At 35.2% G+C, this 22,840-nt stretch overlaps 7 protein-coding genes across 9 annotated transcripts; 4 read left to right on the top strand and 3 right to left on the bottom strand.

Annotated features, from left to right (window-relative positions):
• Nucleotides 1-32: 32 nt before the first annotated feature.
• LOC106310355 (protein CUP-SHAPED COTYLEDON 1-like) lies at nt 33-3,416 on the bottom strand. The gene is made up of 4 exons (XM_013747582.1): nt 3,326-3,416; nt 2,915-3,144; nt 1,088-1,359; nt 33-753 (listed from the first exon to the last, which is right to left on the bottom strand). The coding sequence occupies exons 2-4, from the start codon at nt 3,099-3,101 to the stop codon at nt 259-261; spliced, it is 954 nt and encodes a 317-aa protein (XP_013603036.1). The 5' UTR covers nt 3,102-3,144; nt 3,326-3,416; the 3' UTR covers nt 33-258.
• Nucleotides 3,417-8,776: 5,360 nt separating this feature from the next.
• LOC106311343 (LYR motif-containing protein 4-like) lies at nt 8,777-9,070 on the top strand. Its single transcript, XM_013748544.1, has one exon. It carries the CDS (start codon nt 8,777-8,779, stop codon nt 9,068-9,070), a length of 294 nt encoding a protein of 97 aa, XP_013603998.1.
• Nucleotides 9,071-11,998: 2,928 nt separating this feature from the next.
• Nucleotides 11,999-13,136, top strand: LOC106310128. The gene is made up of 3 exons (XM_013747337.1): nt 11,999-12,418; nt 12,503-12,599; nt 12,678-13,136. Exons 1-3 carry the CDS (start codon nt 12,108-12,110, stop codon nt 12,837-12,839), a joined length of 570 nt encoding a protein of 189 aa, XP_013602791.1. The 5' UTR covers nt 11,999-12,107; the 3' UTR covers nt 12,840-13,136.
• Nucleotides 13,137-13,304: 168 nt separating this feature from the next.
• LOC106310127 (fasciclin-like arabinogalactan protein 3) lies at nt 13,305-14,254 on the bottom strand. The gene has a single exon (XM_013747336.1). It carries the CDS (start codon nt 14,145-14,147, stop codon nt 13,305-13,307), a length of 843 nt encoding a protein of 280 aa, XP_013602790.1. The 5' UTR covers nt 14,148-14,254.
• Nucleotides 14,255-15,096: 842 nt separating this feature from the next.
• LOC106309262 lies at nt 15,097-15,782 on the top strand. Its single transcript, XM_013746307.1, has one exon. The coding sequence runs from the start codon at nt 15,153-15,155 to the stop codon at nt 15,780-15,782; it is 630 nt and encodes a 209-aa protein (XP_013601761.1). The 5' UTR covers nt 15,097-15,152.
• A 602-nt stretch (nt 15,783-16,384) lies between these two features.
• On the top strand, nt 16,385-16,930 carry LOC106309261 (E3 ubiquitin-protein ligase RING1-like). Its single transcript, XM_013746306.1, has one exon. It carries the CDS (start codon nt 16,385-16,387, stop codon nt 16,928-16,930), a length of 546 nt encoding a protein of 181 aa, XP_013601760.1.
• A 1,472-nt stretch (nt 16,931-18,402) lies between these two features.
• On the bottom strand, nt 18,403-21,849 carry LOC106308300. 3 transcript variants are annotated; one of them, XM_013745453.1, is made up of 5 exons: nt 21,671-21,849; nt 20,115-21,359; nt 19,575-19,791; nt 19,118-19,231; nt 18,403-18,700 (listed from the first exon to the last, which is right to left on the bottom strand). In XM_013745453.1, the coding sequence occupies exon 2, from the start codon at nt 21,169-21,171 to the stop codon at nt 20,170-20,172; it is 1,002 nt and encodes a 333-aa protein (XP_013600907.1). In that variant the 5' UTR covers nt 21,172-21,359; nt 21,671-21,849; the 3' UTR covers nt 18,403-18,700; nt 19,118-19,231; nt 19,575-19,791; nt 20,115-20,169. The 3 variants fall into 3 exon arrangements, with proteins under 3 accessions (XP_013600907.1, XP_013600908.1, XP_013600906.1); XM_013745454.1 differs by having other exon boundaries at nt 19,575-19,699; XM_013745452.1 differs by having other exon boundaries at nt 19,575-21,359.
• Nucleotides 21,850-22,840: the final 991 nt, after the last annotated feature.

Here is a 22,840-nt window from a genome sequence, read left to right as displayed (position 1 = left end):
GTAACTAGTACCAGTTCTGTGCTAAAATGAAAAAAAGTTAATATACAGCTCTTATTTTATTTGTAAGCAAAAGTATTTGCTATAAAAGCCAGACCATAATTGGTTTGATTAGTCTTGGATTCCTAATTATTTGCTTTGAACAGCTAAACAAATGCAAAAGCAAAAGCAAAAACAAAAACAAAAGGTATTACAAACCAGTATGACTTTCTTATTCATGCCAACAAAAGAAAAGCCATAATTTAAAGTGATATCTCCTAATTAATAAGATGGCCAGTATCCATCCAAGTCCATGCACCGGCTCATCTCCACATTTCCAAACCCATTTTGGCCACTTAATGAAGCGCTAACAGCGACAACATCCTCAAGCGACATAGCAGGGGGAGTCGGCTGGACCAGTCCACCACTAAGGTTGAGATTGAGCCCCGAGACGGGCATGTGGTTGTAGCTCATTAGCTGCTGATGAGCAGAGTCCATGGTACTGCTTGTGGAGGCACGAAAGACTCTAGAGAGCTCGGCTAGGTGAACCGCGTTAGCCATGAGGGTTTGGTTGAAATTGAGGCAGGTGTGTGGTTGTAGATGTGCTGGAAGTTGAAGGAGGTCCGATGAGTAATTAGGATTATTGTTGTTGGTTGATAGAATTGAGGCTCTTGTGTGGCTTTGGTGATGATGACTTGTGCTGCTGCTACAATTGCTTGTGTATTTCTTGGTTGCTTCTGTTTTCTTTAACACTCTACACACTACCCACTCGTCTTGCTGCAGTTACATTACACCATGGGGAAAAAAAGATTTTGAGAATAATATTGAGCTCGTATATTCTTCTTATGAAACAAGTGGTTCAAAATTGTGATTTAGTAAAAATTAATCCCACTAGATTAACCATGTTTACTAGATTGTAGCCAATCACATTCATATACCATAACAACTAAATTGGGTTAATTTACTTATATTAATAACTGTGTGAAGATCAGGATTGTGTCTTCACACATGAGATCTATGCATATAAGTTTATATTAAAATTATCATGCCCATGACATAAATGAGTATATTTGGTAAGAAAAGTAGTATGGTATATGTAAATAATATATACCTTTGAGGTTCTATAGGAGGACTTCGAGTGAAGTCGGTATTCATGCATGACCCAACTAGTCTTCTCCCCACGAGGAGCTCTTCCTCTGTAGAAGACCAAAGTCTTCTTCATTCCAACCAACTCTGAGGTTGTGCTATTGAGTATCTCTTTGTCTTTTCCTGTGGTTTTCCAATATCCTGTATTGGTCGCTCGGTTTGTTCTCACACCCGTCGGGTACTTTCGGTCGCGTAGGCTGAAAAAATACCATTCTTTTCCTCCCATTTTCGCCTTCTCTATCAACAATTTACTCAAACAAATTTTTTTGAAGTAACGAGTCAAATTAGCTAAATAACTATCTTTATATCTTTCTATTAGGTTTTAAATAACATCTCAGTAAGAAACTCATTTGAGTTTCTTAGATTTTTTTTTATCTAAAAAAAAAAATTAAAAAACAAACCAATCGCGGACCACCACGAGTCAGTGGGACCCGCGAACAGAGTAAGAAACTCACTAAAATCGGTTTTTAATTAGTAGTTTTTGTAACCGATCCTTAAAGGTTTTGTGGGGATCCACGCATTAAAAACCTCAATAAGGACCCTAGATAAACATGCTCTAAAGAACTAAGTAATAAGCTTTGCTTCAGCAATCCATGGTTATATATATTATATCTATGATATTTGGTAGAGTACGGTAGAAAGAAAAGAAACGAAGATATTTTTTATTTATAGGATTATGGATCACTTATAGCCAATGAGTAGATGAGAAATTAACGTACGTACGGTTGTAATTAAAGTTGAGTTGTTAGGAAATTCCATCTATTTTTAAGATAGGCTTACAGTATTTCTTAACGAAATTACTCAAAACTGTTCATAGATGATTGACATTTAGCATGCATCTAGTCTTCACTCCAACCACATGTTTATAAGTTCAGAATAACACGAAACGATGTTCGATTGCGGAAGGCAGAGCCGTGCTCACCTTATCAATTTTGGGGCATTGGCTCCAGTCCCCTTCTCACATTAGTACATTTTGGGGTCTCCATAATCATAAATCATATAATCAATATATGATAACTTGATAAAAACTATAATTATCTCTTAATACTTTTCAATAATATGACTATTTCTGCTTAGTTGTTGTGAATATTAACTTCATTGTTTATTTTTTATTTTGAACGTCGAAAACATTTTCCTGCATATAATTTGAGTTTGTATATATAATTTTCAGTTGTAACCAAAATATAACTTTTGCCATTAATTTTCATAAGATTAATTTTTCTTAAAAATAATTTTAAAATATAAGATAAGAAAACAATTTATTTTCTGGTTCGTATTAAAAAAAATTAATATGCATATTTGATATAAAATAAATTATTTTTGCCCTAAGCCCCTAATAGCCTTCGCACGGCACTGGCGGAAGGGATTTTTAACATATACAAAGGAATTACAACCGACATGCAATTTTGATTTGTACTATCCGACTTACGATTAGTAATCAAGAACATTTTTTTGAACACTTTCTTTTTGCTAGAAAAACATACTAATGATTTTATCTCATTTTTCTTATAAACTAATACACCAAAAACAGAACTAGTAATTAGTCTTAAGACTTAAGATTAGTATGTCTCGCATCATGTATATATGTATATATCACATGCTTAAAGTAGAATACACATAGATATATATATACATGAAAAATATGCATATGTATAGACACATATTAGTCTAGATATTTTTCAACCAAACAAAACTTGGTCTTACCAAGTTTGAATAAAATCAAAGATATATAGACATGGTGATCTTTTGTGTGTGACAGAATTAAAAAAAATAAGTAAAGTAATTAACCTACCAGGAAGCTCCCAAGGCTCGGACTTGTTGAGATCAACATCGGCGATTGCTTTTCCAGTGAAGTTTTGATCAGCGATCTTATTAACCAAGTAATACGAGATTAGCTCCTCATCCGTTGGATGAAACCTGAAACCTGGAGGCAAAGCCTCTTCTTCTTTCTTCTGCTGCTGATGATCTCCTTGTTCCATTTATATGTTCTTTAATTTACTCCAAATCAAGGTCCCTCTATATCTGCTTCAAAAAAACATGTACAGCAGCGTGTCTAAGTTTCACATCCATGAGAATACAAGAGAACAATATAGATCCTAAGATTCTAAAAATGTTTCCCTTAAAATTAATGATCTAAGGGAGGGGTTTCAAAGAAGAAAATAACAAGATTAGTGTATAGGGTGAGAGATTGGGCTTTACTTACATGGAAGGAGAAAAAAATGACAGCCAAAACTTTATGAGATTAGGGTTTTGATGGTATTTATATATATCATGAGACAGGGATGACTTGTGACTATTCTGAGGAAAAGATGAAGGAAGAAGACAAAGAGTAGGTTTTTCTTTTTGTTCTCCTTTTTTTTTTATAAACCCTATCGGCTGATCCGGTCGGCCCCGGGAGTAACGCACTTAATGTTACAGAGTGGACTAGCTTGAAAACGTACCACACTGTCTGACCCGAGTTTGGAATACCTTCCGACTAATGTCAGGGGGTGACCCGAGTTTGGAATACCTTCCGACTAATGTCAGGGGGTAGACCAATCATCTGTTATGGTCCACCATGTAAACCACTTGGGCCGAAGCCCAAGTCCAGACTGGCTAAGTAGTGATAATTTAGTTCTCAGGGGAAATCGAACCCAGAACTGATGTGGGTACACACCAAGCCCCAAAAGATTACCACTAGGCAACCACCACTTGGTTCTTTTTGTTCTCCTTACTTTTGTCATGCATACGAATAAAACACAATTATTATATATGAATTTCTATTTGATGAGACATATTTATCTATTGTAAATTTCTTAATTTGGTATATTCAGGAACAAGAATTTCAAATTATGACTGCTTTGTAACAATTAAATTTTTTCAAGAGATGGTTTTATGTGATTATTTTAGAGAAAAATAATTAAATGACATTGCCAGTCAAATTGAGTAGAAATTATAATACTGAAAAATAAGAAAATTGTGAAATAGAGTGTATGCATGAAGCTCTCACCTAATAAGGATCTTCAAGTACAAGGTACATGCAGCTAAACCTCCCACGTCCAAGTTTTATCTTTGTTTATTTTGTGTAGTCGGTCAAGAAATTCTCCTTTTAGGACCCTTATAAATTCATGTTACCTTATATATATATATATACTCATATAGCCATCCATATATATGCACATGTGTAGTCTATCAATAAAATTTAGTTAGGAACTTAATCAAATTCACAATCACGCACAAGTACGCCGTACGAAATCTTGTAAAGTTTATGCATCGTAAAAGTATGTAGAGAATCACGGTTTTGGGTATGTGAAAACTTTGTATATGTGTTTGCAGTCAATATCTTTCCCCTCAATTAATTTGCAATATTTATAAGGTGTAATGTCGAATCAACTATCATGGATAATTTGTGATCATTATATAATCTTTCATCGCAAAATTTTGAAAATGATTAATAATATAATTTGGATATCAAGCTCAAATTTTAGGTTTCCTCACTTCGATACCATTTGGAACAAACGTGTTATATGTTTATTCTTTACGGTACAAATATTGCGGGCAACTATTGGCTTTCTTCCAGTGTTTTCTTAACTTCTTAAGAATATTAATTTGGCCTGACAAACAAACGCTTATACAGATATTAATTTGCCGAAAACGCTTATAGTACTATTTCGACTAGCCAAACATAAACAGTTTAATAATTTTACGTTTGATAATATCAATCCCTGTTTAAACTTACAACCAACGATCCTAAGTTCCTAACTATCACTGCGTGGTTAATATCATAACTTCGAAGTTGTAGATTTATATTCTGATAAATACAGACAATTATCTTGGATTACGTCGTCAATATTGACTAATAAGCATTTGTAGAATCTAGTATTGATCAATTGAACAATTGGGCATCGACTAATAAATATCTAGTATTTGATAAATTGTGTATCAGTGGTTATCGCAATTATAACACTACTGAATTTAAACTAATTCGTTCAAAATTTCATTGAACTCAATAAAATCATTTTATCAGCTGAATCAGGATAGTTTTGAAAATAACTATGGAAGGTATACTTCTAGAATTTCTCAAATTCTTAGTCATCGAGAAAGTAATAGGTTTAACTTATCAAGCATTTCATATAAGAAAACGAAACGCGTTTTTGATTAACTACGAGTGTCTCGATCACTAAAACCTACCGTTCTTTGTACATTTTTCTCCTAATGTTTCCTACGCAGAGCCGGCCCTTGACGGAAGCGAGAGAAGCGTGTGCTTCCGGCCTCCAGGAGATTATGTATTTTACCGGCCACATTTTTACAACAAGTCTTATTAGCTTTATTGTTTGAGCGGTTGCTATATTTATAACATGTTGAGGGTTTGATGCCCCTTTATAGTTTTTTAAAAAATAATTAAAATCAGGTAATATGTATAGGCCACATTTTTATATGCTGCTTCTAGCCATATAATTGTCAAGACCGGCTCTGTTCCTACGAAGCTATCATCATTACGTGTAAACGATTTTTTATTTAACAAAATATGTAAAAGCTTGTTATAATCTGTTTTCAGTTCAACCTTTTCAAATGTCAAAGATATATGCTCAATCGTACAAGAAATTACGACACATATTCATATCGTCATTTGCTTCTATTATTGTGTAAACATTTTTATCTTCGAAACATTACAGAAAATGTAGGTTATAAATCAATCTCTAGAGGGTATTTTTTTTTAAAGTCAATCTTTAGATAATATCGCAAGTCAAACGTTTATTTATGTGTCTGAGTGTATTGCACATATAGTGAAACAAAACTGGAGTAAAAGAATTTAACGCTCATTTACTCTCATTTTCCACCAATCAGGTAGAAAACAAGTAAAAGAATTTAATGCCCATTTATTCTACTTTATACTGTCTAAGAGACACAATTTTACTCTACATAAATGTAGCTGAACTCGGCGGGATAAATATTTGGGAAAATTATTTTTTTATAGCAAATAAATGAGAATTATGTTCTTTTAGACTAATTTTATATACTTTATATCTCATTAGCCTAATTATTTTCAAAATGGCAATAGCACCCTGAAATTGTAATTTTTAAATATAATAAATAATAGGTTCGATCAAGCGGGATAGATCGATCCGAAATTACAAGGTCGAACGGATCGATCGATCCTGATCATTATGCAGAACAAAAAAAAGCGGAGCATATACTGATCGACCTGGTCCATTTCATTCGATCGACAAAGGTCGATTTCATACAGATCAACCGATCTCGAATTATAGACCGATCGATCTCGTGCCCAGGTAAGTCTTCCAAATTGATTTCCTGGTTTTCTTCGGTTATATCTGGTTTGATTCTCACTTGATTTGAACCGACCAAACACGATCTCAACTCTTTAAACTCGATTTCTTTGAGATGAAACCCATAATTTCTCATCTCTTTCACGGACAAAGGGGAGAAAATCAAAGTCTCAAGTTCATAAACCCTAACTCACTCAATTTCACACTGATCTGGTAGAAATAATGTGAACTTTTTGTGAAAATTTTGTGAACAATCAATGGAATATAGAAGACGGCGTGAGAAGAAGGTTACCACGTTTTTTTTTCATTTTTTTAAAATCGATTTTTTTCAATATGAAAGTGAATATTCCCAAATATTTTGTTTCCATATTTTTAGGAACTGATTTCTTATCCGTAGAGTACAACTAATCTGTAGAAATCGGTTTCTACAGGTTTTTAGAATTATAGTAATATGTAGATTTTGATTTCTACATGTTTTAGATTTACAGTAAATCTATAGAAGTTGGTTTCTACGTGTTTTAGATTTATATTAATGTGTAGATTTTGATTTCTAAAGATTTTAGATCGGTAGGTTAAGCGCGGAATGTGTATTCTAAATATTTTTAGAATACTCTTATTTACGTAGATCACGTATTCTAAACATTGTAGATTCAATGAAAAAAAAATGGATTTCGTTTTCTACTTCGTAGAATGTTATTTCTACTTTATTTAGAACAAAATCTGAAAATTATGATTTAAATATTTTTAGAACTGAAAAAAATACCACTAAGTTCGTATAGGTATTTTATCAATAGTTAATTTTTTTTTTTTTTGTAAAATTATTTATTAAATTTATTTTCAAAAATATTAAAAGGTATTATAGGCAAAAATGAAACAAAATAGATATTAGGATAAAATGACATAGTTATCATTTTTTTGCTCTAAAATACAATTTTCCCTAAATATTTTCACCTTTTCTTCTTCTGTATTTTCTCTCTCTCATTTACTCTCAATTCAGCTACTTTCCATCGATCACACCCTATAGTAGAGACTGAGAGCATCATTATCCACGGTTTCTTAGGACGGGGTTCTTATGGAAATATAAGAAACTGTTTCTTATATTTCCCTAAGAACCCCGTCCTAAAAAACCGTGGATAATGATGATGCTCTAATACAGTCACATCTTCTTTCCCATGCTCGGTTACCAAATTTTAGGCCTCTTGTTTGATTATCAACCTTGTTTATTATTACCTCTTTTGATGAGTTTTTTCAAATTCCAAAACCACTTTTGGGTCTCCTTAGAGCACCCGCAACGGGGGATGAAGTGGAATCCTTAGCTCTTAATCCTAGGTTATTAGCAATATAATAACAATATAAACACTTAGTTAACTAAGGATTGGTCCGTAAATAAGGATTTTAAGGACTAAATCCTTATAGACGTGGCGGCTTGGCATTGGGTGGGGAGAGTATTGTGTTTCGTTTGGAGAGAAAAACATTTCATTTCGATTCAACACGAGAGAAAAAAATTTGATCTCGGCCACAAAGAGGCAATTGTGCAGTTCTTGATTTCTCTTGGCGAGAAAGGCGACGAAGGCGAGAAAAAAAGCTTTCCTCTCGGCGAGAAAGGCGATTGTGCTCTTGTTGATTTCTCTTGGCGACAAATCCGACAAAGGCGAGAAAAAAAAATTGTTCGTTTATACGAACTTGGAGTTTCGTTTCCTCAAATTCTATTCTTATTTGGTATAATAGTTGGTGAGAATTTGATTGGATCCTCTTCTGTGAATTAGATGTTCTTGTTTGTGTCTGCAATTCTATAAATTTTCGTGGAGTTTTGGACTTTAGTTGTATGTCTGCTGTTAAGTTTCTTCTTTTGATTGTCTAAGGAGGTTGTTTTAGATACAATTTAATCGGTTTTGTTTTAAGAAGTTTTTTTTTATTGCTTCTTTAGCATATTTTTCAATGAAGCTTTTGTTTGCTAATGTTAGATATTGAATGCTGATAAGTGAATATCCTCACTAGTTTGATTTTCTAGAGAGAAATTTTGGTTCTTTTTTGCTTTTATACAAATCCACACTGTCTATGAATCATCTTGTTGCATTCCCTTTAATATGTGGTTGTTTTTGAGTCAATTTAATCGGTTTTGTTTAAACGTTTTGGTTTTCTATTTCTTCCTTAGCATAGTTTTCTATGAAGCTTGTGTTTAATGTTTGGTTTCCTGGAGAAATTTGGTTCTTTTTTTTTCTTAAATAAAATTGCATTGTCTATAAAAATTTTTCGATAGTTCTCAAAGTTTGTGTCTTTAGCCCTTATCTTGACTCATTCTCTTTTGTTTTTGGCACTGCTAATCACTTTCCTGTATTCCTTTTAACGTGTTTGTACTATAAAGGTGTTAGTTTCCATTCCATGCGATGGTAGATAAAGGTCAAGTCATCAGCCTCTGTCGTTCCCTGCTTCGGGCAGGGCGTCAGTACCCTGACTACAACATCAGGGAGTACGCTAAGCGAAGGACCTTGGATGGGTTCTGCACTAAGCGAATGACCTTGGATGGGTTCCGCATGAACAAGAATCTCACTGATCATTCTAAGGTGGAGGAGGCTTATGCTGAAGGTAAGAAGCAGATGGAGGTTGTAGAGAGGGTAGTGAAGGTTTACTTGGCATATCCTCCCAAGACCAAGAACATCATGGAACTCAAGCTTCAGTAGTGGATACGTATGTTTGTCACTTTTAATACACTCCCAAAGCTATTTGTTATTGTTATTGGTCATGTTTCTTAGTTCTTTCCCAACTATGAGACATTTGCTTTGTGTGATTCTCATGTAATCTTTGTGGCATCAGACTTTTATTAAGTGAAGAGAATAATCTTGTATTAGAGCGAAGAGATAAAGAGTCCTTTTTGCTGATTGTTCTTAATAATAAAATCTCACACAGTTCTGCAGTTGTTTGCATTGAAATGTTCTCAGCTATAGTTTATGTCTATCTTTAATTAACACTGATGTTGTTAGGTTATAAATCTCTGGATTCAAATACATTATTGATCTCTTGTCAGAATATTTGGGAGAAGAATATTATGTAAAGAACAACAGCAATATTGTTGCTTGTGTTGGTTTTCCATAATAAGAACCGTTTTGAGTTTTAAGCAACAAGATCACAGAAGATCAAAACAAAAGAGAGTATGTAATGAACATATATAACTCTTGTTCGTATATATGAACAATTGAAAAATGATTTAATTGAAAACATTTGGAATAAATTTGGTGATGAAGATTAATAATTATTGTATCTTAATATTTAATCATGTAATAAATAAAATTTTAAATTTTACATGTTTTTAAATTTAATATTTTTTTATTGCTAAGGACTCCAAATTAGAGAACACCATTGGACATACTATTTTGATTAGAGTCCTTAACTATTCTAAAAAAAATATTAGTTTAATAATCATAAGGACTCCAATGGTGGTAACACCATTGGAGATGCTCTTATGTTCGTTTTCAGTCTACTTCGGTAGACTACCCAAAGAAATCTGTTATTCAGTTAATTTTTTTAACTGATATTTAGGTAATTTTTTGCAATTATATAATTTGTAGGTAGATTTTATATTTGAAAAGTTGAGATTTTACGAAAGTAAACTTCACTAGAATTCTGCAAAAAGTAATTGTGTAATTAATCAAAATTTACTCAGAATTTGATTTTCCAGAGCTAACTTCATCCACAATTTACTTACATAAAAAAAAATTAAAAGTTCAGTGGCAAAAAGTTAGTTTTGCACCATCACTCTCATCATTCATCATTCATCATTCATCAGAGCGCCAGCCTACCTTCCCTTCTAATTTGGTGTAAGACCAATTAATTTTTATGAAAATATTTACCAAAAAATAAATAAAATAAAAATAGATTTTGAGATGATACAATATTTTCTTTTAGAGTGTGACTTGGTTTTTAGAGTAAAATATCATTCCATTTTTTTTGTCAGCTACCCATCTACGCTATATCAAGTGGTGGTCAGACGAGCTAATTCTCCGATTAGCATCTCCATCCGGCCATGTTTGATCTATATGGAAAAAATGTAGCTTTGCTCCTTGTTTCTTTTGCTAACGCATCCATCCGACCATTCCTAAGCTGAAGAATATGAGACATACTCACATCCTCAAAATCCTCATGTATTCTCTGGGACGCCGAATGTTGACTAATCCATCGGGTTTGTAGTCATGTCTAATAGATCCGAGCAGTTCGTCTCGAACCGTATCAAGGTTATCCTCATATCTCTCATATATGAGGTTGTCCAAAGTAAATCTTCCATCTCAATATGCAAAGCTGAGAGGCTCGTGCTGCACACCCGTAATCCGAAATATTCAGAATCCATTTAATCCTTAAAATTTTACCAAAAGCCACTGGCACTACCATTATTGATCCATGACGCATCAATTTGACGGGTAGGGGTGAAATTCTACCAATCAGAATTTGTGATAACTGTAGTTACCGTTTTGAAGAAAAAGAAAATCACACTAAGGGTGTGATCGGTAACTCTCGGAGTAACTGAATGAAATATAAAAGGTGGAACTGAGAAGAAATAAATAAACGAGAGAGAGAGGAAAATAGAGGAAAAGGGTTACTCTGATAAAACGTAGCGGTATAATAAGTGTAAGATTAGAAATAGTGATCAAAGTAAACGTAGAGTAAACGAATATCATCTGATTGGCAATTTCTCGGAGTAAATGAGAGCAGGGGCGGATGTACGTTGAAGGTGGAGGGGGCAGATGCCCCCCATGAAATAACTACACCTAATGTAAATTGTTAAGGCAATTTAATATTTTCCCAATTCATTATAATTATTTTGCCCCAGTCACTTTTTCTTTGGTTCACTGTTTTAGTTAATTTAATTATTTTTACGTATAATTGGGATTGTCCGTTAAATACAATGGCTAATAAAATTTTTTTTTCATTGTTTACTAATATCATTCAATAGACATGCATTTTTTTCTTAATTTCTTTTAAAGCTTAAATTATAAACAATTTAATAAGAATTGTTTTAATTTTATTTTATATGATATTATTAATAATGACTACAGATTAAATTTTTTTGAACATAAGCTATAGCTTCATTTTTACAGGTCATGTCGGTCTAAATATTTAACAGTAAATATTTTAAGTAAACTTTCAACAAATTTCCAATAGAATTTATATAACACGCTATATTTTTTTGGGATAATTTTTTGGATAATTTGAATAAAATTATGTTTTATATTTTGACCCCGGTGAAATATTTTTAGAGCTCTGCCACTGAATGAGAGTAATAAATGTTTCAGCTATATAGTTGCCCCAGAAATGCTTTTCAATCCCAACACCTAATTACTCTAGATTTTGGTGAATTTCTTCCTCTTTCCACCTTCTCACCTGTTTTTAATATCGTCCATGAACGATGTTTTGGAAAGAATGATGATACGTCGTAAACAGTAAAAGACCACCACCATATTTTAAGCCAATGATACTGATCCGTCTTTAATTATTTAACAGCTAATCATGACCGTCTACTCGAATTCCGTATGACGTGTCCTCTTCCAGTAACTCTAGTCCTTCCCAAGGTCTTTTAAGCAGCGTTGAAAAAATAAAAGAATAATAAAGAGCGAGCGGGTGAAAGTGAAAAATATCAAGAAGAGAGAGCATCACAGTCAGCAGCCATTTTCTGGCTGCGACGGAAGCTTTTCTTTTCTTTTCTTTTCTTTTCTTTGATTCAATACAATGGCGCCGCCGAAGAGCACCGGAGGAGGAGATAAGGGGAAATCTGCGGCGGTGGCTACGTCGACGAGGCAGACTCGAAGCATGTGTCGCCAGACTCGGAGCCAAACGAAGGGACGCGGCGGTGGTAACTCGACATCCTCCAAGCTCATGAACTTCGAATCTCCAGAGAAGAGGAAAAGGAAGACGAAAGCCAAGGAAGGTGGAGCGGCGGCGAAGAAGATCAAGAAAGAAAAAGAGGAAGCCGTGGTAGAAGACCACGAAGAAGAAGAAGAAGAAGTCTCTGAGAAAAAGACGATTGTGATCGAGCACTGGTAAGCTATAAATGTCTCCTCCCTCGTCTTTAGGGTTTGTGTTGGTCTCGGAAGCTAATCGTTTCTGTTTGTTTTGGTTGGAAGCAAACAACACAAATCATTCAAGGAGAGAGCCAACGAGGTGAAGGAAGGTCTGGAGAATGCTGTTCCTGGCATCATTGTCACTCTCAATCCTCTTAAGGTACTCTTATCTTCTTAAATGCTTTGCTTGTTTTTGTTTTATTTCGTCACATTATTATATGTTTGATTTTAACAACAGCCAAGGCGTGGATGTTTTGAGATTCGAGAGGAAGGCGGCGAATCATTCATCAGTCTTTTGGATATGAAGAAACCATTTACACCGATGACCGAACTTGATATGGAAGAGGTCCTCGCTAACATCGTAGAGAGGATTAAATGTTTTGAGGCTGCTTGCACATAATCAAATAGGCGCGCTTCAATATATCTAACTCTCCTAGAGCAACCAACTGTTTATGCTTTTTTTTTTTAGGCTTTCCTTATGATATTTTGGTGAAAACTCTTTAGAGCTCTGTTTTGGTCATTTTGTTGTGCTTACTTGGATATGTGCATTTTCTGGATGCTAAAACTAGATGATATGTTTTGGTTCATCTGAAATGATCCTTGGTAGTTTGGGATTTGGAAGCACATATATATGGGTTGTGTATGCTGTTTGAGTTGGATGAATGAAGAAAACAAATTGGTTACAATCTTGTCATTACATATTTCACAGGACAGAACATCACACTTTCATTAATTGATTGAGCTACATTAATGTGATGCAGAAATTTTTAATATCTTTAATCTACTTCATATAACCATGATTATCGCTATGGTCTGAGTCTCATTTTCAGCTTACTGTCCTCGTCCGCCTCTGTCTTAAACCATTTTAGAACCCAGCAAAGCTAGCCACAACCCCGAGAACGAGAACAGCACCGAAGCTCAAACCGGTGTTAGAAGCAGAGCTAGGTGGTTCAACCTCATCAGCTGCTGCCATCTTCTTCTTACCAGCATTCTCTGGAGCCGGAGCAGGAGAACCATCTTCTGATGGAGCTGATGCAGGTGCAGTTTCTGGAGCTGCACCAGGAGGAGCGTCTGCGTAATCCTCCTCCTCGGCTGGTCCTGGAGCTGGAGTGGCTCCAGCCTTCTTGGGAGACGGAGCCGGTGGGGAAGTCATGGGTGGTGGTGGAGGAACCTTAACCGGAGCCCCGAGACCAGGAGCCACAATGGGCATGCTGATCTGGACCACAGAGAGATTGAACGGGTTACGAAACACGGTCGTGATGTACTCAGCGGTTAGAGGAGCGCCTTTCACGGCAGACCCGAAGACAATCTTTCCGTTAGCTTTGGAGCAGTTGAGGAAACCGTTTTGCTGCTGTCCCAAACCGGTGGATTGGTAAAGGGTAGTGAGCAATGTGCTCTTGTCCTTGAGAGCCTTGAGCTTGAGCTCATCGTAATAGTCAAGAACCACATGGTTCATAAGAATGTTCTTGAGCTCCTCCTCGGGTCTACCAGAGATGGAACCGATAGCATCGTTGGAAAGAGCCAGAACGGTGATTGTCTGACGTTTGTTGATAATTGGTGTGAGCTCGGTCTTGGCCAAAAGCTCGATCATAGTACTGAACTCAGGGTAATTCTCTAGTGCTCGGGTTATGTTAACGGATGATGCAAGCGAGGAGACACCAAGTAAAATGGCGAGACAGAGGAGTGAAGAGGAGGCCTTGAGACCCATCCTTATTTTTTTTTCTGTTGTGAAAGCTAAATCTCAAAATCTGAGTTTGTAATAAAAGGATTTGGTTAGGTATATATACAGTAGATCTTGTGAAAAGTGGAGAGATAGTTTTCTAATGTGTTGGCTAAATTTGAACTTGTCTTTGTTGTTATCTCCATATTTGGCATTAGACTGTTTGATTTCTTAACTTAGGTTTCTTGAGATTTGTTTTTTGCTTCAAAAATGTGAGATGGAATATAGAGTCTTTTAGACAAGTTTCATCCTTATTAAGATCGCTCTGTAATTGGAATAATTTAGGACACAACAAAATGTTACAAACAAACACGAAAACGGTCATTAATCGGCCAGCGTAGAATTTGGCGGTTTGACAACATTTTCGAATAAAACAACAAATCCTAAATCAAATTTAGATATTGGGGAATTTGATTATTTCGAAACAATCAGATTTTGACTGATATTTTCTTCGAAAGAAATTAATTGTTATTTTATTTATCTATTTGCTGCTTCAAATTTTCAATACTAGCCTATAATAGTAACAAATTTTAATGGGACCAATATTAACTACAGCTACAAGGAATATTTCCTTAAAAACAAAAAAAAAAACCATATAAACCATCTTAAAAGGTAAACAATAGATAGCATAAATTAATCTGGTTAAAACTCCGGTATAGTCCACATCCTAACCGGCACAATCAAGAAAAAAGAAAGCCAATGAACCTGAGATACTTGACCCACACGAAAAAAAAGGAAATAGAATAGAACATAAATGACCGTTAGAGATTTGATTCAAGAAAAGGAAATAACATAATACAAAAAATGGAAATAGAGCGTTTTCATTACGCGTTTAATATAAGGTCTTTTTCTTATAAATAAAACTTCACCATTCCATTCACCAACGCACTTAAGTTTTCATCTCAATTTCTTGTTTCACCAAACTCTCACTCTCTTTCTCTGTTACGACTCATCTCTAGTTTAGTCTTGTTGAGTTTTCAGCTACGTACGAAAATGGAAACCAAATCATTCAAGGTCGAAGTCATTGCACATGCAACTCCTCAAGGTCTGTCCTTAGGTTTTTTGAACTCGGTGTCGATACGTCAAAGTTGGGAGATCGAAGAACTTCTCGTGGACGAGAATGACGACGGTAATATCACCAGTCTCGGTTCTTACCCGGATCCTTCTTTCCCCGACAAGCCATCCGTCCTCAGATTCAAAGTCCAAGACTTTGCACCGACCACAGTTCATCAACTTATCCATAACCGATTCAACGACCCTCTCTTGTCTCGACTTATAACCGATCAGATCGTTGTTGAATCCAGACGGAGAGACCTACCACAAGGACCCTTGTCGATGACGGTGTTCGTCAAATTTACCGAGAAGGACTACGTAGTCATGCCTTGTAATTCTGCTCCCCTGACAACAACAGTAGAAGAACCGTGTGCCATCTGTCTAGAGGATATGTCGGAGTCGGGACAGGCCTTCTGCCAACCGCCGGGGTGTGTGCATGTGTTTCATGAAGATTGTTTCGTCAAGTGGTTGGGTCGACATGACTCATGCCCTCTTTGTCGCCTATCCACAAACCCGTTAACCAACAACCCGAGTAGAATTTTGGAAGAGTTAACAGAGGCTTGCAATTAGTGTTTCTTCTTTAAGTAATGGTTTTATTAATCAGCTTTCTTTTGTGATTTGGTTAATTACTAGGGTTTCTCAAAATTTTATGTATCAATCTCGTTCGTATTATTTGTTAATGAAATTCTTCGCATTCATTAATTTTCTCGTATAGTTTATAGCCCACTCATAAAAGCATCATCAAAGCTACATTGATCCAAAATAAAAACGTAAGTAAATGAGACGAGATAGAATCTAAAGCAGAAGCTTAACGTTGTGAATTTTATGTTGAATTTGGTTAAGACTCTGTAAGTAAGCACTTTAAATAAACAAATAATTTGGTTTAAAACTTGGGAAATTGTCTAACCGGTACAACAAATAATAGAAAACCAATAAACCCGAGATACTTAGCCAACAAGAGAAAAGGAAATAGAACATTAAATGACCGTTAAAGATTTAAAGAGGTTAAAAAGGAAATAACAGAGATGAAAAAAGGAAAGTGCATATACGCGTTAATCTTCTTAAGTTCTTATAAATACCAAACACACACACTTTCTATTCTCAGTCTCTTGTCTCTCACAACAATCTCTCCCTCTAAAATTTCGTTTCTTGTCTCAAAAAGAAAAAAAACAATGGATACAAAATCAACAGAGAGATTCCTCCATATCCGAGCAACCGCTAGGGTTCAATCTTACTCCTGGTACTCCTCAGAGGTTGTCATCTTTCAGAATCATCATGTGGAGATACTGTTACAAGACAAGCGTAGCGGTTCTTGTCTCATCGAAACCCTAGGCTCCTACCTCGATCCTTGCCGCGAGGGCTCTACTCTCTCCCTTGATTTCGATAACTTCACACCGAGCTACATCTTCCGTCGTCTCGCCAAGGAATTGAACGACAGTAACTTGTCCAGGTACATGAGAGATTATATTTTTGATGAATCTCAGCGGAGAGACTTGCCGCAGGGGCAACCACTGCTCATCACCGTTCTTGTGGAATCGACACGCAGAGTGTATTTGGAGAGGGAGGAGACGTGTGCAATCTGTCTTGACGATTTTGAGAGTAAAACCATGTCCATGTTTCCCGGTTGCTACCATCAGTTTCATAGAGAATGTCTTTGTGAATGGATCGTGCGAAGAGGCCATGACTCTTGCCCTCTCTGCCGCCATCCTGTCAAATAATTGGCAAAATTAATTAGGGTCTTGGCATATGATCTGTTTCACTTAGCTCATTAGGGTTGCTCTCTTTTGTATGTGTTTTATGTCGTACACAATAGTTTTGTTGGTAACAGTTTATGATATATATATGCAGTAAGATTCTTTTTCTAATTTGTTTTGAAAATCAATTTGTTTTATACCCACCAGTGCAAGACACAAATCTCACAATAATTCATATATTAAAACAGAAGTCACAACCACCTTGACTCATATAACCTTGACTCATGGGTGACTTTTTTTTAAAATGGACATATTAATAGAAAGTCATGTTACATTAAATCTCTAATCTTATCATTATTATAGGTCTAAATAACTCACTTTCTAGATTATAGGAACTAAATAATATGTCTATAATACAATATTGCTACATTATAGGAACTAAATAACTATCAATTTTTTCCAAGCAAAAAAAAACATGGTCTGAAAACAACTAATTCAATAAAAAAAATACGATAAAATTATTGTATTTTAAAAAGTGATAGACACACCTCATATATATTATATATATCAATTTAGAATTGAAAACAAAATATTTATATAAAAATAAATGAAAACAAACACCCGCGCGGTCAAGATGTAGTATATGTTTTAAACTAGGCAAATCTTGTTTCTGCTAATGAGAACCAACTCAAGATGGTTTTTTTGTCTTTTACAAACAAATCAGATATTGTGTTTGTTTTATCACTCAAGTCACGAACTCGGCAGTAAACATGACATGTTTTATCTAAGAGAAGTTTACTAAAATGACACAAATTAATTGTTTTATTACTACAATGATTCATATTTTTTTAAAATTATTAGAATATTTTTCTGGTCGAAATTGTTTTTATCCATAGTTATATAAAAAAAATTACCAAAGTACCCTTAACATTTGATTGACGGCAAAAAAAACAAATCTACCAAAGAATAAGTTTGTTTATAAAATCTATAAAGAAAAATAAATCTACCGCTAATGTGGTGTTTATAAAATTTGTATAGAAAAATAAATCTACCGTTATTGTGGTGTCAGACTTTCTTAGAAACATCATATTTGTTTCCACGGCAGAGTTGATTGTCCGATTTGAATTGAAAACAAATTTTTAAGAATATATCTATCGAATGAGGTAGCAGATTTGTTATAAATGGTAGATTTTTGTGGTCAACTTATTTTCTTATTTGCCGACTTATTTTCTTATGTTCGACTTATTTTTACGGCAAAATTATATATCCGACTTAAAATTGTTGGTAGACTCTTTTTTTTATGTGGAGATAGACTTTTTAATTTATGTTTTGCCAGATTTATTGTCAGAAATCTGGGTTTATGTAAACTAAACTTAATTTAATGTTCAATTTCATTCTGGTTTACATTAATGTCAGAATTAAGTAAATTTTTATAGTTGTCATCTTTTGTCGCACAATTGAGACCTGAATATGCCAAAAGACATCACACAAATTGATTAAAAAAAACAGTTTGTTTAGTTTATGTTTGCTCAAACTGCAAAAGAGAAAACGGTATATGGGTAAAGAGAGACGATGGGAAACAGAGAGCTCAAGTGATCAAGTGAAAAAAGACAATGAAGAAAAAAGAAGACAATGAATGTTCCTGGTCTGCAAAAGGCAAGGCCGAGATAAATGTAAGATATATGACATGACAACTGAACCGGGAATGCTCAAGCATTGTCATCAAGTTTCAGCAACGAGGAAAGAGTTTCATGCTGCTTACTCTGAACACTCTCACTTGAGATATCAAAATACCTGAAAGCGAACATTTATTCAGTGACAGTGAGCAACACCCTCTTGTCAGTGCCTCCTATAATACTATCCAATAGCGCATACAGATAAAAGTCAAAAATGGAGAGAGCCTATATTATTAATGAAGCAGGTTCAATAAAACAAAAAGCTCAAGAGAGGGTTAAGTTAGGGAAGTCTGGACTCTTGCTTGACTAATTTGAAAAGCTCCGTTAACACTTTGGTTATAATTTGCTTAGGTTTGGGAAACATAATGAAATGCTAGTCAAGAACACAAGAAATATAACCAACACACAAAAAATCAAAAGTGAATGAAAGAACATAAACTGAATTAAATCCATTTCTTTGTTTCCCTTTAAACATGATGATGATGTTTTGTAGCAAGGAACGATATACAAAAACAAGATGAAGTAGGGAACTTACACTGTATTATTATGTGCAAGAGTGGATGCAGATGAAGACCCTGGTGCTTCATTTTATAAGAAGTGCTGATTATTTTTTCTTCCGTCTTTTCGCCTATTTACCATCTTAACTCATCTGAAGAAAGATCCAAGTATTTAATAAATCTCTGGAAGAAGTATTGAAAGTAAGATATGTCTGGTGCAGCGAAACGCATGCCAGTATCATGTCTAAAAACCACACATTAGAGTAGTCTCTCATATGCATATCTCAAAACATATTCTCTCTAATCATCAGAAAGACATAGACTCGAACAACTTTCGCAGCAAGAATTGTTTTATTTTTTTTTCCAGGATATAATAAAAGTGCAGAAGAAAGATGTCATCTTTCAGGGGATTTCAGATTATTATATAATCGTAATTTAAGCATTTTCATGGTGGCACAGAGTACCAGATGTCATAATGTTCAAAGAAGAACTCACCAGATACAGTTGACCGCTTCAGTAGACAAAACATGCATTGTAGCAAGTTTCCTTCCAACGAGTGAGCCTTGCCAGAAGATGACTACTGTTGGCTAAATTCTTCTAGCAATGATGACATCCTCAGGCTACAACTTGTCGAATAAAAGCTTATGTTCGACATATAAAAACTTGCAATAGACAGGGGATACAAGGACAACGGAGTCAAATTCATTGCGGACTTTTGAATCAAAACGAAATTTCCATTGAGATGAGAGAACAAACAAAAAAAGGGATATCAAAAATTGTTATTTTTGAAGATAATGAATTCTAAACAAATGCTAAAAGACTAAGAAAAAATGGCAGAAGAGCTATTACATGATTTGACTTTGTACCCTACTCTCAGTATCTCTTTTGCCAAAACTCACTAGTAGTAGTATACACAACAAAGCTCTTTGAGATTGCTAAATCTTACAACATGACAACTAACAACACGTACCTTTCTTTTTACAGATTCTTTAGGAAGGATAATTAGTTGCATTTCCGAATAATAAATCTACTAACCTGCTCTGATATCATATTAAACTCATAACTGATGATTTCTTTCACACCTCAGAAGTCAGTGTTCCTCTCGAAAGACCTGTATGGAGATTCTCTCCACTAGTGTTGGCCAGTTTTCGCCAAGCTGGTGTGGATTCAACTCCATGGCGGTCCTAAAATCAAGCAGAGTCACAGCAGAATGCTGCTCATCTTGTCTTCTCACAGGAGTTTGTATTTGCACACTCTTCTGACTTTGCTGCTTCTTGAATAAGCCTTGTCCTCTTCCATCTGTGGACCGACCTCCGACCAAATCAACGCACGATCTGATCAGCTTCTTCAGATAAACATCCAACATAGCATTCAACGTATTAGCGCACTCCGTAGAAACCCCTTCAAGACCCTGCGCTACTGCAATACTCTCCATCCTTTTCCTCAGCACCTCTGTCTCTGCTAACCCACCACTCTCGTAGCTACTCATTGCGTCAGCGCTGGTTGAGACAGGAACCCTTCTTCTACGGGACCCACCAGCTGAACAAAACTGAATCCCTATAGGTGCAACCAGAGGACTAGCTGATAAAGCTACCCTCACCTGCTCCTCTTGTTCTTTACATAGTGGTATTCTCGGTTTCGCAACGGGACGAAGAAACTCACCGTCTATTTCATCAGCAGCACCACCTAATCTACAAGCTGGCTGTTCTACTGGACTATCTCTCATCTTCCTCTTGCGCACTCCTGACCTTACCCCGTTGGAGCAAACATGGTCACTATGGTTAGGAGCTAAAGATTCCCTTTGTTCTGGACCATTTGCCACAGGTTTGGTGGTCAGATGAGCAGGCAGTGGGGACTTGGAGGAGACGGTTGCGTTTCTCAAGATGGAACGTATCAACCGGTTGTGTAGAGAGAGATTCTCCCTCCCTAACAGCCTGGAACATGTTTTATCAAACTCGCTCTTGGTCAGCTTCTGGCTCAGAAACCTACTTAGGTGATAAAAATACCTTTTGGATCTTTCAACACCAATCTTCTTCACTATATGACCTTTCAGTTCACCAAGATTAATCCTCTCATCTTGAGAACGCTGCATGACTATTCACTCTCAGCTTCTATTGCCCTTTCAGACCAAAAAAAAAAAACAATCTAATAACACTTTCCAGATGCAAACTGATTTGAATTTAAGCTTTTCCCTTTCAGTGCAAAGCCAAATCTCATCACTTCACACAAAAAAAAAGCCCTCAATTTTGAATCAAAATCATCTGAAGTCTTCACTGAAAACTGCACCAGCAAAGAAAGACCCAACATTGTCAACGCCAAATCTACAAAGGTAATTTAATAATAAGAAAGAGTAAATCGAGATCAAGTTTGAAAATCCAAAGCTTTGGTAAAAGAAAGAAAGAAAGACTCAACATTAGTTACAACAACAAAAGAAACGATGAAATTCGAAAGGGAGAAGGAGACTTAGAGGCAATGAAGAGGTAAGAGGAAAGCTTTATAAGCATGAAAAAAACAAGTGTTTACTATTTGATTCAAAGCAAATATTGACCAGAATTTTCAGACAAGAACAGAAGAACTAACTTCCGACGAACCTTTTGTTCCGAACTCCGTATGTGTATTGACTATTGAGCTTCTATGATAAAACCAAAATCTTGAATTGCTCTTCGTGTCTTTCTCGTATTGCTGGTTGGAGTTGAATGTTTGAGCTTTTGCTCGTGTCTTAAAGTGTCGATCTTGCTTATTGGTTTCCTCAGTTTTCCTTTTTTCTGCCTAATTTACAATTTTTTTTTTCCTTTCCTTTCATCATTTGATTAGTACTATTATCAATTAGTAAAATCTCTTATAATTTATGAGTCTGGGATCTTGTTCAACCATATTAACACAAAAATACAAAAATAATTAATATTAATATTGTAAATAATTGGATAAATTTGGGATATATGAAAATTTAAGAAAGGGCTAATGGTCATTAGATTTTAATGAATTTAAAAAAATAATTTAAACCATGTATTATTAGATTTGAACTTTAAAATCTTTATCAAAAATCTCATGTTTATGAATATAAGGCAAGACATAACTGGTTTAAAATACGGAAATTTACGAATACGGGTTGTTGCAGTTTTAGAATTTTAATGGTCTGAATGCAACATACAGAACAACTACAGTGTGATCATAATAGTAACAAAAACATATAAATATATAGGTATATATAGAGAATTTTGTTATTATTAAGTGCAAGGTTGCGGTTTGAATCATTTGGAGCCTAAGAACATATTTTCCCTCTGTGTGTTAGTCTTTCCAAAAACGCACACGGTCTAAAAACTAGAGCTATTGTATAGTATATCCTTGAGATTACAATATCTTTGTCTAAAGGGAAATTTGGATGCATATACATAGTACGATTTATATTGAGGCACTAACCATAGGTAAATGCATGCTATGATATGTTACATATTAGGTTTGTCGGAACAGTTGTATCAGAGAGGGTACAACCAAGCGGACATAAAAGAATTAATAATTACTTCAGTTTAAGGTAGATACACGTTATCAAAGAAGCACTATCTGTTGCGCATCAGGAGATGTTAGCAGGCAGATAATGCTAATTGGGGGAGGGGGGGGTATACCTTTTCAGTTATGTTTGCACACCAGTTGTTTTTCCGTCAGCTGGTTACCCGGAGAAGTATGAACTATGGTGTCGGTTTGCGGGAAAGCCAATAAGGTATGCAATAGGAGACTTCGCTGTAGTGACTGGGCTTAACTGC

The sequence above is a fragment of the Brassica oleracea genome, chromosome C8 (assembly GCF_000695525.1).
Source record: "Brassica oleracea var. oleracea cultivar TO1000 chromosome C8, BOL, whole genome shotgun sequence".
Lineage (NCBI taxonomy): Eukaryota > Viridiplantae > Streptophyta > Magnoliopsida > Brassicales > Brassicaceae > Brassica > Brassica oleracea.
Note: the sequence above shows the minus strand (reverse complement) of the source record. Positions and strands in the feature narration are given on the sequence as shown.